The 17,118-nt window shown below is 36.9% G+C and overlaps 2 protein-coding genes across 2 annotated transcripts in view; one reads left to right on the forward strand and one right to left on the reverse strand.

The window, feature by feature from the left end:
• Positions 1-7,317, forward strand: part of SHCBP1L (SHC SH2-domain binding protein 1-like) — a 17,310-nt gene extending 9,993 nt beyond the window's left edge. Inside the window, exons 7-11 of the mRNA XM_006772981.2 lie at positions 791-896; positions 3,185-3,338; positions 4,658-4,908; positions 5,954-6,076; positions 6,953-7,317. Coding sequence (XP_006773044.1) covers positions 791-896; positions 3,185-3,338; positions 4,658-4,908; positions 5,954-6,076; positions 6,953-7,198 — 880 coding nt within the window. The 3' untranslated portion in view covers positions 7,199-7,317. The remainder of the gene's footprint in view (positions 1-790; positions 897-3,184; positions 3,339-4,657; positions 4,909-5,953; positions 6,077-6,952) is intronic.
• Positions 7,318-11,953: 4,636 nt separating this feature from the next.
• Positions 11,954-17,118, reverse strand: part of DHX9 (DEAH-box helicase 9) — a 33,605-nt gene continuing 28,440 nt past the window's right edge. The window contains exons 22-25 of the mRNA XM_006772966.2: positions 16,617-16,846; positions 16,326-16,441; positions 15,386-15,586; positions 11,954-12,620 (exon numbers count right to left, since the gene is read on the reverse strand). Coding sequence (XP_006773029.1) covers positions 12,263-12,620; positions 15,386-15,586; positions 16,326-16,441; positions 16,617-16,846 — 905 coding nt within the window. The 3' untranslated portion in view covers positions 11,954-12,262. The remainder of the gene's footprint in view (positions 12,621-15,385; positions 15,587-16,325; positions 16,442-16,616; positions 16,847-17,118) is intronic.

The raw sequence follows: 17,118 nt of genomic DNA on the forward strand, positions 1-17,118 counted from the left end.
CTGACAGGAATGATAAAAAATGTTATTCAAAAATTTTTTTCTTTCTTTTGATGACACTTAAATGAAATGAAGAGATAGAACACAGGAACTGTAAAGAAAAGGAGTAAGAAGAGAAAGAAGAAAAGTAATTAGAAGTGCTGAGTAGGAAACAATATAAAAACAACTAAGAAAAAAGCTAAAATTGTTCTTCTGGGAGGCCAACAGCCAACTATTTCTATGGAGACCCTATCCTCTGAAACAAAACAGTCTGTTAATTGAACATTATATCTGAAATTAGACACATCTTAAAACATTCTTATGCCTCAGTATCACAGGCATAACCCATCTCTGCTCTGTGCAGTGGATTATGACAGTACAATCAGGAAAGTGACTACTGTATTGAGAAATTGAGGGGAGTGAGGTATTAACTATAGTGGGTTGCATGCAGGTTTCAAGTACAAACCATTAAAATGAAAAGATTTTAGAGTTCAAGGGTTTAAACCAGCCGTGGGCAAACTACGGCCCGTTAGAAATGAATAAAACTAAAAACTCCATCCATGCTTTTGTTCTGGCCCTCCGGTCCAGTTTAAGAACCCATTGTGGCCCTCGAGTCAAAAAGTTTGCCCACCCCTGGTTTAAACACTCAGTTATCTAATGAATATTTTATTCTCAAGTTGCTCATTGCTCTTGAGCTTAAAATTAGTGAAACCTTTTTCTCAAAGATGCTTAGTGCCAAGTTTTTATTTTTTAAGCAAGTGTAGGTTGAATCTTTTTTCATTGTTAATTTAATCATACATGTTTTTAACTCTAGAGTCCATGGTCCTTTTTTTCCAAGAATTCTGAGGCGTAGGAAAGGAAAAAGAGATTTTGGAAAAACTATAACACATATTGTAGCAAAAGTGATGACTACTGACATGGTAAGAAATACACTTCATTCTTACTTGTTCGTTTAAGTTTAGCTGTGTATAATCAGAAAAGCAGCACTTTGAAGGTAGGGTTCTTGCCTGGCTCAGAAATGCCATACTTCCCCCATTTCACCCAGCTTAGTGATTGGCATATAGTAAGTACTAAATGAATCAATGTCAACAATTATTTGCTGAGTACTAACCTTTGTTGTCAGGCACTATGCTAGTAGAATAGAAAGGATGGGAAATAAATATGAGAAAGCCTACATGTGAGGAAGATACAGTGTTGAACCAGACCCACACATCACACATTGTACAAGTTTGAATATGGTGGAGATATGAATAAGTAGGCAATTACAACAAAGAATGATACATGCTATGATACGGGTATGTACAGGAGGCATATAGAATGAGCACATAAGCCTGAATTAGCAAGTCTGGCAATGCTGGCTGGGAGAATTAACTCAGTTGAAACCTAAAGGAAGACTATAAATTTAAGCAGCCCAAGAGGGGAAAATGTTCTAAGTCTAAAAGTAAATATTTCCATCTCAGCCTCTCAGTAGCATTTCACAGTTCTCTCCTGGAAATATTTTTTTGTTGTCTTGTTACTATACTCCCCTGGTTCTCATTCTTTCTAGATGCTTCCCCCTCCTCCTTCTATCCATTAAATGCTTGGTACTTTTGCTGCATGATATTATCCCTAACTGATCTCTGTCTGATCAGTTAATATATACTGATAACTGAAAATGTGTCCACTGCCCATTGCTCATCACCACTCTATCTCAAAAGTACTTCAACTCAACTGTCCACAATTAAATACATGACCTTCTTCACTGACTTTAGTATATTCTAGAGTTCCCTGTGCCAGTAGATGGTTCCACCACCTACCCAGTTGCTAGTTACAATTTTCTGAGAGTTATCCTATCCCTCTTCACCTCCATGTATCCATTTTGGTGTATATAACATTCTTTCAGAGTCGCTGCACATCCTTCAACCCTCAACATAAACATCATGTCCACCCTTCGCAGCCTTCCAGGATGCATTAGACAGCTGTGTACTGTCACAGCACCCTGCCCTTCCCCTTATCACGACTGTGTTTAATACTTGTTGGTATCTATTGAGTGTCTCTTATTAGAATATGAGCTTCTTGAGAGCAAATGGTATATATTTACCATACACCCCCCACCTCCCATCATGCTTGGCACATGGTGCTCAACTGTTTTGGTTAAATAAATGAGTGCATGTCTGACAGAGTACGGTGTGTATGAGAAACAGAGAAGTTATTAGGTAAAAATAAGGCCATCGCCTTGGCCAGTGTGCTCAGTGGTTAGAGTATCGGCCTGCACACCGAAGGATTATGAGATCTATTCCCAAAGGGCATGTACCTGGGTTGCAGGCTCAACCCCAGGCCCTGGTCTGGACATGTGTGGGCGGCAACCAGTCAATGTGACTCTCACATTGATGTTTCTTTCTCTTTCTCTCTAGCCCCTGCCTCCCTTTCACTCTTTCTAAAAACCAATGGAAAAAAAAATTGCAGATTAACCAAAAATTTCAATTTTAAATTAAAAAAAATGAGGCCATCATGGTGAGTCCTAACCTACTCCTATAAGAAGATATATGAATGATATTGCCATTTCTATTGGGAAAAGAATAGGTATTTTCTGAGTATATTTCCAGCTTCCAAATTATATTTTAAATGTCCTCACTCTAAAAGGTGCTAATAATGAAGCCCTCTACCCTTTTCTACCCCAAGTAAAAATTCTTAGTACTTTTTTGAGTCCTACAATCTTTTATATATAAGACTTTGTGGATTTATCAAAATTGTAGGGTCAGTTCGAGTTAGAAAACAAAGAAATATATTGGAAAGGTATCTGGTGTCATAAAGACCTGGATCTAAAGCTTAGATTTACTGCTTACTAACTCTACCAGTATGTCCTTGGGCAAACCATTTAATCTCACTGAGTTTCCACTTCCTGCACCTTTTAAAGGCATAATAGTACACCTCAAAGAACTATTGTGAAGTTTAGGAGGTAACAGGTAAAATTCAAAATATGACTTCTAATACACATTATTTAGTCGCTGTAAAATTATTAGTGATCATAGAGATAATCTATCACTCCTTTAAATGATGGACTAACACTTTGAGCATTTAACAAACATAAATACATATAATAATTCAATGTATTTCCTATACAAGGAAAGTCTTGGGAAAAGCACATTACCAGTAAGTTAACTGATTAAAATGACCTCTCTCAATTTAACCTGTTGTTGAAGGTGTGCTGCTTTTTTCTTCTTTTCAGGTAAAGGACTTATCTTCAGACACATTTCTCCAACAGCATGATGATTTGGATTTGGCTTTGGATAGTTGTTATAGTGGAGATACAGTAGTTATTTTCCCAGGAGAATATCAAGCTGTCAATCTTGCTTTATTGACTGATGACATCATTATAAAGGGTTAGCAGGGCATCCTTTGCATTTTTATAGCAATGTGTACTAGGCAAATTGTATATTATAAGCATGGTTAATGAAATTCTTAGGAATTAGAACACAGTTTATTTTTCACAAAAATCCCTTATGTGCCTTTTTTAAAAAATATATATTTTATTGATTTTTTACAGAGAGGAAGGGAGAGAATAGAGAGTCAGAAACATCGATGAGAGAGAAACATCGATTAGCCGCCTCCTGCACATCTCCCACTGGGGATGTGCCCGCAACGCAGGTACATACCCTTGACCGGAATCGAACCTGGGACCCCCCAGTCCGCAGGCCAACGCTCCATCCACTGAGCCAAACCGGTTTCGGCCCTTATGTGCCTTTTTACAAGTAAGATTTTTCTCACCTGTCGTGTATATTGCCTGTACAGGTGACCTTGTCTGGATATACTGTACCAGAGCAAATCAATGAAGACTGCTTCTTCCCATTCTAATGAAAACCTATTGACAGTATTTTCTATTAGGACCATCTATATTTTTACTAAACTTTCTTTTCATCTATCTCCACTGCACTTAATGTCACTTTTGTGGGAAAGTCCAAATATAAGGCTATATTAAAGTATATTCAGCATTTTCTTTAAAAAGTTAATTCACATGCAAACTTACTAAAATAGTAGAAAAGCAGAGCTTTTTCTTAAGGGTCTGAATATATTTAGTAACTATTCTGCCTTTTTATATTGAAGCATGCATATTCCCACTGTCTGGCCAAAAGAAAAGAACAGGTGACTTAAAAGTTGCCTATCTACATAAAATTTTCACTAGATTTTGATGATTGTAATCAGTAGTATTTTGCTGAAAACTACTACTGGATAATAATGATCATATCTGTAATTTTTAAAAAATTTGTAGCCTTCTTGAAGATCCAACCCTTATTTTTGGATTGATGTTAAATTTAAGTTGCTTTTACTACGCCCGAGCAAAATTATGTATATGATTAATTTTATAACCTAATTCAAGAGTCTCTGCCAGTCCTTTTTAATATAATTTATTGTGGTTTTAAAAATAGGTATGGTAAGATACTTTTTGAGGCTTAGACATTTGTATATGATTATATTATATAATTTAGGGAAATATGTAGTGGAATGAGTATGTTACAGAAATACCATAGGTAGATTTAGATTGATTTTAAACCCAGATTACATTATAGGTAAGTATCTAATTAATAACTGAATTACATATATTATTTATTAAAAATGTGAAAAACTTAGTAGTAGTATTATTGAATAACAAAGGGCTTTTGACTTTGGTACTACTAATTATGTCTTTGTTCCAATGATTCAGGAGTTGGAAAGAGAGAGGAAATTATGATTACTTCTGAACCTTCCCATGACAGTTTTGTGGTGTCCAAAGCTGCTAATGTGAAACTAATGCACCTGTCTTTGATACAACAAGGGACAGTGGATGGCATTGTGGTGGTGGAGGCTGGTCACATGACTCTGGAGAACTGTGTATTAAAATGTGAAGGAACAGGAGTGTGTGTTCTTACAGGGGCTTCTTTGACAATTAAGGACAGTGAAATAATCGGTGCCCAGGTATTTCATTTTAAAACTGTTGCTTTCTATACTATAGATACAACTTTGAATGATCTTAGTATCCAAAGAAAGGGTAACAGTTACTTCATCTTTTAATTATTAAGCTTAGAAGCTGATGAAAATAAAATGAAGACCAGTACAAGAGTGTCATAGTATACTTAAAAGTGAACTGCCTAAGTCCAAAGTAAGGAATTATTACTTTGTGTTAAGTGTGATTTCTTTTTAAAATGTAGAAATCAGTGGCTATAAAATAGGTTATGAATCAGTTATCTGATAGTTTATTTTTAAAAAACAATACTCATAAACTATCAGACATTGCTGTAAGGTATGTAGTTAGTTGTAACAGCTTGAGTCTTCAAGTAACAGAAAATTTAACGAGAAACAAGATTAAAGGAAGCAGAAATCTAAGAGGACTTTTCCATTAAAATGAGTAAACAGACTTTAGCAGCATTATGAGGGATTTAGTAGAGTATATGTAAGTAAATTTTTACTACTGAAAAGAATTGCTTAAAGACTCCCTTTTAGAGACTTCATTTGAGTCGGAGAGCAACATAATAGACTGTACGACTTCAACCAGTCTTTTTTCTAGGCCTAAGATTTTCTTAGCACAGATAACAGTTTCCCCCATTTTAAAAACATCTACAGCCCTAACTGGTTTGGCTCAGTGGATAGAGTGTTGGCGTAAGGACTGAAGGGTCCCGGGTTCGATTCTGGTCAAGGGCATGTACCTTGGTTGCGGGCACATCCCCAGTGGGGGATGTGCAGGAGGCAGCTGATCGATATTTCTCTCTCATCGATGTTTCTATTCCTCTCCCTTCCTCTCTGTAAAAAAAAATCAATAAAATATAAAAAAACTATGGAACATTCACAAATATACTGTTTAAAAAAAACACCATCTACACAATAAATTGTTGCTTGCACTATTGTGTATTTACATGTAACTTAGTATGTTAAGTTGCTAATATGGGATTACAATTTTGAAATCTAAAGGAAATTTTGGAGAGAAATGTGTTTTACTGACTGTTGTATTTGCTTTGCATAACAGGGTGCTGGTGTTGAACTGTATCCTGGCAGCACAGCCACTTTAGAAAGGAATGAAATTCATCACTGTAATAACTTCAGAACCAATGACAGTTCAAAAAGCATCTTAGGTGGTGTTAATATGAAGGTATTCTTATATTCCTTAATATAGAATTGTTATGAGAATAATTAGAAAGCTACTAAAATATTACTTTTAGGCTTAAAATTTAGTCTAAATGTTATTACTGATTTGGAAAATAATAATATAAATAATTAAGATATGGCTTAAGTGATGGCTGGTAGGAAACAATTTTAGTCTTGTAATTTAATAATTTCAACTTGAATATTAGCAAATAACTTCAAATATGAGAAAGTTTGCTCTTATAAAAATGTTTTCAATTTTTCAGTGAGCAGATGCACAATATATTTAGGAAAGTAAAGCAAGTTAAGAGAATAAATATATTAAGAAATATTTTATATTACTTTCAAACTTTGTAAAATAATTTAAATCAAGTAAAACAGTAATGGCAATAGTTTATAATAGTGAAATGTCTTCCCATTCCTTTCTATTTCTATAAATTCTACCTTTCTAGATACCTCTCTAGACTTGTGTAGCTAATGAAGTTTTTCCATAGAAATCTAGTTTACATATTAATTGAAATTTTCATGTTTATCATTTTCATTCTTTTTGAAATAATTTATTTTCCTATTTATCATATTAAAAGTAAGCTTCATGGTATTGCTGTAACCCCATGTAGAATCATTTATCTCTACCAATAACTGATAAAAAAAAATAAGTCAAAAACCTCATTTAATGTTTCCTCAGTAAACATTTTGGAAGTTAATATTCCATTAACCCAGTGTGAGGAAAATAACTTGTTCAAAACTGAGATTCTGTTGTCTAAAAGAAATGTGTACTCCCAAGAATAAGTTCTAGAGTTTATGAACAAGTTTATGACATGTTCATTAGTTCATATTTTTATAGACATTATTGAAAAACTAATTTCTTTGAATACTTTCACAGGTTCTTCCTGCACCCAAATTGAAGATGACTAATAATCATATTTACAACAATGGCTATGGAATAAGCATTCTTCCACCAACTGAACAGTTTTTTATTGTAGCAGAAACTTGCAACAAAGGGGCTGCTTCAGGAGACAAAAAAGATGAAAATAGGCTCTCCAAAGTAATGCAAAATATGAATCTGGAAATAAATGATAATAAAATGGAAGCAAACTTAAAGGGGGATATCAGAATAGCCACAAATTAAAGCACTGGGTTTATGTTCAAGTTTTATATTTCAGAGAGTTTAATAAATCTCATCTCCCACAGAAATGGTAGTTCTAATTAAATTCAACTTATTTAATTAAAAACATTTAAACATGTTAATGTTTTCATTGAATGATTCATTGTAAGATTTTTTTTAGCCCGGCTGGTGTGGTACAGGGGTTGAGCACTGACCTATGAACCAGGAGGTTACAGTTCAATTCCCAGTCAGGGCATATGCCAAGGGTTGTGGGCAAGCCCCGGTATGGGCAGACGGCAGCTGATTGATGATTCTCTCTCATCCCTCCCTCTCTGAAGTCAATTTAAAAAATATATGTAAGTAAAAGAATTTTTAAAATAAGTTTTGAAATATAACTCACAAATCATAAAATTCATCCTTTTGGGTATACAATTCAGTGGTATGTAGTATATTCTTAGTACCAGGTATATGGTACCACCATCATTGCGAATTCCAAAAGCTAATGTGGTTATCAATGTTGCTTTTAATACCCTTAGTCCAAGAAGCAGCATTTTTGTGTTCTATGTGAATATTACATTAATTTTAGTTAATTCCTGATTCGTTACCATTTATGTGTTAGTAACTGGAATAAAATTAAGATAGCCCCATAGGATCAGGTTCAACTGCAGGAAACAAATTCAAAATAAGAGAGATTAAACACTATGATGTATTTCTCCCTCATACTCAGTAAGTCCAGAGGTACAGGCTACTTAGCGTAGGGCTGTAGGTGTTTCATGCTAGAAATTCAAGTTTCTTCTATTGTTTTACCATCATATGGTGTTTCCATTCGAAATCAAATGGTCCAACATAGCCATGGTTGCTCAAGCCATTATGCCGAAATTCCAGCTAAGTAGAAGGGCCAGTGCCTAATAAAGCTGCATACATTGTTCCAACTGGATTCTTCGCTGAATCTAATATGGCTATACCTAACTGCAAATGAAGGCAAGAAATCTTTGTGTTCTCTAAAAGAAGGGGTTTATTTCTAAGAAATATTTTACACAAAGCAAAACATACTTAGGATATAAAAGGAAATAAGCCCTCAGGCTCAAATACGTAAGTTTCCTCAATTTGCTTTTCACTGTGTTATCTGAAACCTAGCAAGTGACCCTGTGTTGCCACAGAGACTCTCTTGAGGCTGCGCTGAATAAAGCAGTTTTTCTTCAATGTTTCGTCGAATAGTCTTTTGCCATGTAATTCCAGGGATTGCCCATGGAGCCTTAAACAATCTTTCAATAATGAATGCTGAGTGGGGATTTCCCTTTCCAGGCCTCTTCCTCCACCTGTTTTTGGCTTTAGGAAGAGTAGGTCATAAAGACAGGATCTTTTGAGCGTGAGCAGAAAGCAATAGCCTTGTGTGAGCAAACGTGTCACTCATTGGTCATCTGCCTCCTTCCTGTTGCTGCCAACTAGTCTTTTCCCAGTCCCACTATTCTCACATTCCTAAAGCATGCACGAAGCCTAACATTTTCTCTGAATTTTATCTTTCATAAATATTTTTATCTCCCTCCTTGACCTTCCTACCCTTTTCCCCTCCATTGTAACAAATTACCACAAATTTAAATGGTCAAGCAACACTAATCTTACAGTTCTGTAGATTGAGGTCTGACATGGGTCCTACTGGGCTAAAACCAGTGTTTTGGGGCTGCGTTCCTTTCTGGAGCTTCAGGGAGAATGTTCTCTTGCTCATTTGAGGGTTTTAGGATTGAAATGTTTCCTTGACAGTTAGCCAAGGGCTGTTCCCAGCCTCCAGTGGGCAACTGCCTTCCTTGGATCATGGCCTCCTCCTTCCATCTTCAAAGCAGCAACAATGGATTGCATCCTTCATGTTTTGAATTTCACCTGCCTCTTCAGTCTCATCTCCCTCTTCCACTTTTAAGAATTTACACGAACCTGGATAATCCAGGGTAACTTTCTCACACTCAAGTTCCTTAGCTTTAATCACATCTTAATGTCCCTTGTGAAACCTAAGATGTGGACATCTTGGATGGTGGTGGTGGTATTATTCTGCCTACCACCTACCTTCACCAATTTTCCAGGCTAAGGTAAGAAAAATCCTAATTCTACTCCTCAAATGAGATTTAAGAAGTTTCCTCCACCAGAACCAGATATCCAATGCATTTCTTCTGTACATTTAAAAGGAATTCTAATTCAGTACCTAAAGGAGAGAGATGGTTTCATATTTCTGCTGTCCTTCCCATGTGTGCACACATCTGGCTTTCCCACTATAAATTTCTTAGAATATAGGTACTGGGTCTTAGTAGCCATTACTTCCTATGATGTACTGTGCATTGCCAACTAGTAACTTGCTGGGGATAGAAATGCTAGGATCTAGAGATTGAGATTAGGAGTGACCTTGGTGTGGATAAAAAGGGAAGAATTAGAACCTCTGCCTTCTGTGAGGGACAGGCAGTGGAGTGGAGATCTCCTTCATTGCCTTACCAGCAGCAGCGAGGGAACAACCTCATTTGGAGAGCAGAATGGAAGCCATAATGCTAGAACCTTTTTTCAGTTTATGAAATAGAAGCAGTTAGTGGTAAGTGACTACAACCCCAGAATGAAAGGCAGTCCTCAGCAGAACAAGGTACAGGAGATATGATTAGAGGAGCAAGTTGAGACACCCAAGTCGGGAATTGCATGTATATTAATTTAATGGTTAGACCAGAAAGCAAAAAATTTGAGAACATGTCTTTTTCTAAAGTATTAAGGTGGAAAATGAAAAAACGTTTATACTTTCAGTGATTGAACCAAATCAGGCGTTACAAGTTCCAAGACTATGAACTACCTTAAATTTTAATTAAAAAATGTTACTTGCCTTTGTGGAGAGTCCATAGCGTCCATCATATTCTCAGAAACCTCTTAGCCCACTTAAGACATGTTTTCACATGTACAAAGGGCAGGAGCTTTCATTGATAAGGCCCTAAGTGCAGTGTGGCTGGTGGGTGGAACAGAGTGTAGAGTAGGAGTAGGGATGAGGTGTTTAGCCCTGACTCTGAAGGAGCCCGTGATTTAAGGCAGGAACGGGAGGGGTGATAATAGATTTGTACGGGATGTTTACTCCAGCTGAGTGTGGAGAATGCACTGCAGACAGACTGCAAGCAGCAAAGATCAGTTAAGAGGGTGTTGCATCATTGTACACCCAAATTAATATCCAGGATAGAATAGGCTGTTGCTTTATAAAAGTGCGACTGAATTGGAAGTAAAAGTGACTTGATAATATATATGGTTTTAGCAATTATGTAGTTGAAACTTCTGTGATAAAAAAAACAACAGTTGCCCTAACCGGTTTGGCTCAGTGGATAGAGCATCGGCCTGCAGACTGAAGGGTCCCAGGTTCAATTCCGGTCAAAGGCATGTACCTTGGTTGTGGGCACATCCCCAGTAGGGTGTGTGTAGGAGACAACTGTTAGATCCCTCTCCCTTCCTCTCTGTAAAAAAAATAAAAATCAGTAAGATATATTTTAAAAAAACACACAAAAAACAGTAACAGTTGAACAGGGAACAGAGTAGAAGGCATAGAGTGAGTTAGAGTGTGTTCTTCAGTTTGGAAGTACTGCTGACCTTGAACAATAGGTTTGAACTGTGTGGATCCTCATATATGCAATTTTGCAATAATCATCCATCTGTATCTCCAGGTTTTACATTAACAAATTCAACCAACCACGGTCGAAAACAGTATTTCCAGGGATGCAGACGGCTGACTGAATGCATTTTATGCCATTTTGTTTAAGGGACTTGGGCATCTTCAGATTTTGGTATCTGCAGGGGCAGGAAGTCATAGAACCAATTCCCTGTGCATACTGAGGACAACTGAAGTTTTTGGAGTCAAAAGTTGTGAATTTCTGACTGTGTGACGGGTTGGTGCCCGACCCCTGTGCTGTTCAAAGGTCAGCTATATGGACTTTAAAAAAAAAAATTTTCAGTGGGATTTCTAAGCAGAAATGTATAACTAGTAAGCAGCTGCTTATACCACTACTATAGATAGTAGTCTGCTCAGAAAAGAAATCTGAGTTGGAGATTCAGCTTTGAATCTACAAATAAATTGGAGCCATTGGCTTATCGACAATAACTACTGAAGGTGATGGAGAAGAGGATTCTGAAAAGAGCATGAAAGCAAAATAACTGGCCCAATACCACCCACATGTAAGAAAGCAGCATAGTTCTGTCTAATCCAAAGCATTTGTGATCTCTATTGTATTCTATTTCTCAAATGAGGAATATGTAAACATCTTTGGAACTGTAAAGTGTTACAAATGAATAAATATCTCTACTAAAACTAGCTTAAATATCCTCTGAACTACATGTATGTTAACATAGACAGAGTTAACTGTCAGGTATATAAACTTCATGCATTGGTGAAACTTATTCAAAGAGTTTTGTGGGTTTTAAATCCTAACTAAAATTATTTTTAAATTAATTTTTACACTGGAAACTAACTTAGAAAAGATAACGCTGACCGTTGGTTGGCCTTAGATGTTTCAAAATTGAAGCTTGGGAAAAAGCCAAAATGCTCAGGCCCAGGTTAGTCATCTTACTCAGATGCAGAGGTCTATGTGAATAGTGTACTGGCCAGTATTTGTTGCAAGAGTAACAACTCCACTCCAAGGCTAATTATTCTACTACAAATAACAATATCACTTGGTGTACTTTTGAAACAGTAGTTTTTCCTCTAATGTTTTAAACTAACAGATGTAACTGGCATTGTAAAATTATTGTGTAAGATCAATAATTACATTGCCTATATTTGGTGTAATATTTTATTTTCTCTTGTATTAAACGAAAGCCAAGAAAATATCAAGTTAATTGTAAGGCAAATCTTTACTTCTTAAAAAAAAAATACAAACCGGTACTTTTATAATAGATCGTTATATTTTACATAATATAAACAAAATCACTAATATGCCTATATGCTTGGTTTCCTTAAACTACAATGAACCACAGGAATAGGTGAAAAATGGGTTTACTTATTAACAGCAAATAAACAACTTGGGAAAACAGGTAGCATGCATTTTTTGTTTACTGTCTATGCATAGGCCCCAACATAACCAAACTTTAATAGCCACCACCCCCCCTTGTTTGCCCAAAGTAGTCACTCCCATAGCCCCCTCTGCCCCCTCCTCGCTGGAATCCGCCAGATCCTCGGTAGCCTCCTCCACCACCGTAGTCTCCTCCCGCACCACCTCTATAGCCCCCTCGGGAACCTCCTCTGTAGCCTCCACCTCCACCATAGCCTCCCCGATAGGAGTTGGAGCCACCACCATAGCCACGGCCATAGCCTCCCCCTCTGTAACCTCCGGTGCCATAGCCTCCGGTGCCATAGCCTCCACCGCCATAACTAGAGCCTCCCCTTCTATATCCACTTCCATTGTCATATCGGGCCATCTTGGGAGGACGTGGACCATCTCCATACCTACGAAAAGCACAAAGCCACCACTTTAGCAAAGGATCCTTAATACTTCTCAATTAGTCACAAAATATAAACATTTAGTCATATTTGAAAATGTAACGCATAAAGGGAATAAAACCAACTGCACAAGTAAACTGAAATGAAATACGTCTGCTACTCAGAAACTGATACAGAAGGAGGCATCAACTGTAAGCATCCGTTTTTCTAAAACTCTTCCTAGTTCATTCTCAAAGGTCTTCAATTTTGGCAGTATATCCTTGCAACTTTAAGACAGTTCATTTTTACTCAGTTCAACTATAGAGGATTCTAATACACAATGTTAGGAAGAGGTTCCTGGAGTTGGCAATAAATTATTTGATCTTTATCACCAAATATTTTCCTGCGTTAGCTTTGAAATATGTTTTGAAAATGTCTGGGTAATGTGTTTACGCCTAAATGTTTCATGTGGCAAACAAAGAAAATGAGGGGTAATGGCAAATTGCAGAACTCATGCCTAGCCAATAACACCCCAAACAGCTATTCCTCCCGTGCAGCATTGAGACTAGCACTACCAATTCAGCATTGGGCCAAGTCAGGAAGTGGCCAGGATCTGTCGTCATGCTCTCGCTGCACTGCCATCTCCCTATTTCAATCCATCACCAATTCCTATTGATTTTTCTGCACAGCTGTCTAATCTATTCTCCCATTTCAATCCTCCCTATTATAATTCAGACTCCATCGTATTAATACATCCTAAACTTGGTCTTACATTTATCCCATCCTTTCTAGTTTCTGGACTTTTGTCCTTCACAGAGCAGATTATATGTTAAGCACCCTTGATTACCAACCCTTCCTGCCAAAAGTAATCACTCCTCTTCTAAACATCTATGATAACTGCATTTGTATCTGCATATGACATTTTTTTGCAGATTTATTTTTTTTCTTTTTTTTTTCTTTTATATATATTTTTTTTTTACAATTAAAGATTTTTGAAGAGTCTCCTCAATAACTCTTCTATAATACATGTGACCTACTGGGAGGACCACAGTGTAATTGACCCTTAAGAATGTGGGGGTGAGGGGTATTGACACCCCAGTCAAAGCACATGTAACTTTTAACCCCCCCCCAAACTTCAACTATCCCTCAGTATCTGTGGGGGATTTGTTTCAGGACCCCCCACAAAAGGTACCCAAATTTGCAGATGCTCAAGTCCCTTATATATATAAAATAGTACAGAACAATGAATACAGTCGGCCCTTTACATCTGCGGATCCCCAACTGTAGATAGGAAATACTGTTTTTGATTGTGGTTGGTTGAATCCTTAGATATGAAACCTGGGGATCTGGAAGGCTGACTATATATTCATTTTTAAAAATCTGTGTGTAAGTGGAACCACATAGTTTAAACCCACGCTGTTCAAGGGTCAATTGTACAGCATCATAAATGAGAGCACTGTTTCTAGAACCATGTGGCCTTTGAACCCAGCTTTACCATTCATTACCTGTGCAATTTTGGGTCTTTTTCTTATACACATTAAAGGGAATAATCTATGTACATCACAGGTAGGTCAAATATTAGAACATATCTGAAAAGCACTTAGCATAATGCTTAACACATACTATGTATTTAATCAATTAATTTAAAAAATGAACTCAGTTACAGTCAGAATGGGGAACCAGAATCCATAAAGCACATAGCAGTTTTGTACAGCAAAAATATCATAGCTTATAACTAGAAAACATTTCATTTTATAAAATGTTAGTTTGTGTATTACTGTTATTGTAACTTAAAATTTGGTGGTATGACTGTGGTACTGTAGTTATGTTCTTAAAAGATATATGGAGTTTACTGGTGTAAAATGTCATAATGCCTGCAACTTAACCACAAATGATTACGTAAGCTAAAGAATAATACATACACGAAAGCAAGTGGCACACAATTCTGACAATTAGTGACCCTAAATTAAGAGACTATATGGGTGTTCACTATACTACTCTTTTCTGTAGACATCAGCTGTTTTCAAATAAAAAGCTGTAGGCAAAGAAATATTTAAAAGATGAAAAGGAGATGAAACATTTAAAAGAAATCCCACACTTCTTTAAGATACCATGTTCTTCTATTTCCGCAAGATAAACCCTGATGCTTTTCATTTGAAGCAGCAGCAATTTAACCCAGCACCATCATTTTTTTTCTTTGGAGATGGCAAAACAATACTGTGGAAAGTGACTGGGTCCTATCACTTTATCATGTGAGTCACCATGGGCTCTACACAGAAGGCATACCTTGTTGGATTGCGTTTCACAGATGCATTTTTACACAACAAAGGTAAGATGCTCCACCAGCATAAAGATTATGACTCACTGAAGACTCAGATGATGGCTAGCATTTTTAGCAATGAAGTGTATTTTTTAACTAAGGTATATACATTGCTTGTTCAGGTATATACAATGCTATTGCACACTTAAAAGACTACAATATAGTAGAAGCATTAACTTTTATATGCACTGGGAAACCAAAACCTCATGTAACACCCTTTACTGTGGAGGTCTGGAACTGAGCCAACAATGTGCCTGTATATGTACTTCAAGGTCCCTTAGGAACTCTAACATGCACTGACAGAGACAAAAGTAAATAACCTTATTCTGAGTGTTAATCAGAACTAAATTCCGTATTCAGCGTATGTCTAGAACTTCAATAACAAGGCCTCTATCAACAAACTGGGGCTTTTAGGCCAGTCCAAGATTACTGTCCTCTGCTTAGTTCACAGAGAAGTTACTGTGGGACTCACCGTGGACCGCCAATCATAAGGTTGATACCAGCAGCCGAGGGCCGAGAGATCTGGCGGATCGTGTTCAGCATACGTTCATTTACGGGGTCCAGCTGGCTGATGATACTGGGCTTCTGGGTCACCTCGACAACCAGAGCCTCCATGGCTGCTCGGAGAGCAGTGATACAGGCAGCAGCTTCATGAGATATTTGCAGCCTGATCCTAAAGTAGAGAAAAATGAGAGGGGACACATAGAAAAAGACTATTATCTCTCAATTTCTCACACACCAAGTGATGAAATAAATTTAACTTCTTACCAAGTACCAATACTTTTAATTACTGTAATGTCCCCCCTACCCCCCACCAGCAATTTAGGCAAACACAGGTATGAAAAAGAATAAAAGTCTACATAACGTCTTAAAATTCATTGCTAGCTGTTGGCAGGAGTTGTAAATCATCAAGTCTATCAAGCAAATTTCTGTTAGCAATACAGAGCACTCAGTCTCCAATGAAAGAAATCAGAGATTCAGACTATAAACTTTTTTAAGTTGTCAAGGATATGACTGAGCCTACTAACTGTTCATTAAGCTTTATCTGATTTTTTGCCAAGTGCATACTATTTGCTTACCCTTAGTCTCTAACCAAAATATATAGAGAGTACATGAAAGAGGTACCCATGTTCCGGTGTGATTCAAATTCCTTAGTGTAGTATTCATGGTGATGGATGCCTAATGCATCTGTTCCTCTTACTGCTATAGTCGATTTAAGACTTACTACCAAGTATAAGCCGTACTATCAAGATACAAAGGGAATGAAGAGAATGACAAAGTTATAAAGAACCTTTGGTGCCACCAAGTTTTGCCATTATTTGTTCTACAAATTAAGTTAGATCAGCAACTAATTTTATCACATCTCACAATTCTCAAAACTGACTTTGGAGTTGATATTTGAAAATCCATACCAGTCATCTACAAGCACAATCTGCCCGTCAGACTGGACTTTCTTGGAGGCAAAGAGCAGCAGCTGCAGGGGGGTGACTAAGGTCATGCCTTTAGCAGAGATAGCCCGGGTTCGAATCTGCAGATGGAGAAAGAGACACGAAGTAAGAGTTGACATGCCAATTGCACATCAACTGCTATGTAATGATAATGCACAATGCTTTGAAAATTAAAACTCATGTTCCCACTTCACATGAATAAGTAAAGACAATTTGAATTTTCAACCTAAACTTTTCTAACTAATCTTTTCTTACCTTTTCACCAAATACAAAGAAGGGAGATGGGTACTTCACATCTTGGCTGCTAAAAGGACAATTAACAGATGACTTGTGGATAAGTGCATTACGCCCTTCAGTGGTGAGAATCTTTCTCTTTTCCTTATGATAGCACACGTTAGGGTACACGCCAAAAGCCAGAAGAGAGATAACAACATCTAAGTTATTATCTGGTCCAGTGTTAGTAAACACTTGTGTCAACAAACAATCTGTTAAGAGGAATGGAGTAAAAAAAAAATAAAAAAAAAATCAGATACTTGGCTAATCCGCACATTGCATATAAACTCTTTAAGAGGGTTATGAGAAATGACTCCTCAGGCCTTTTTTCAAACAACCTGCCTAATTTCTCTCCTCAGCATGCTTATAACCAGATTAAGAAGAAATTCTTCTGAGAATCCACATTAAGAAAACTAAAATGTCTTATGTCTCTTATACACTCAACCATAAGATAAGCTTGGGGTGATTAAACACATACACACAC

The sequence above is a fragment of the Myotis davidii genome, unplaced genomic scaffold (genome assembly GCF_000327345.1).
Source record: "Myotis davidii unplaced genomic scaffold, ASM32734v1 scaffold362, whole genome shotgun sequence".
In the NCBI taxonomy this organism is placed as follows: Eukaryota; Metazoa; Chordata; class Mammalia; order Chiroptera; family Vespertilionidae; genus Myotis; species Myotis davidii.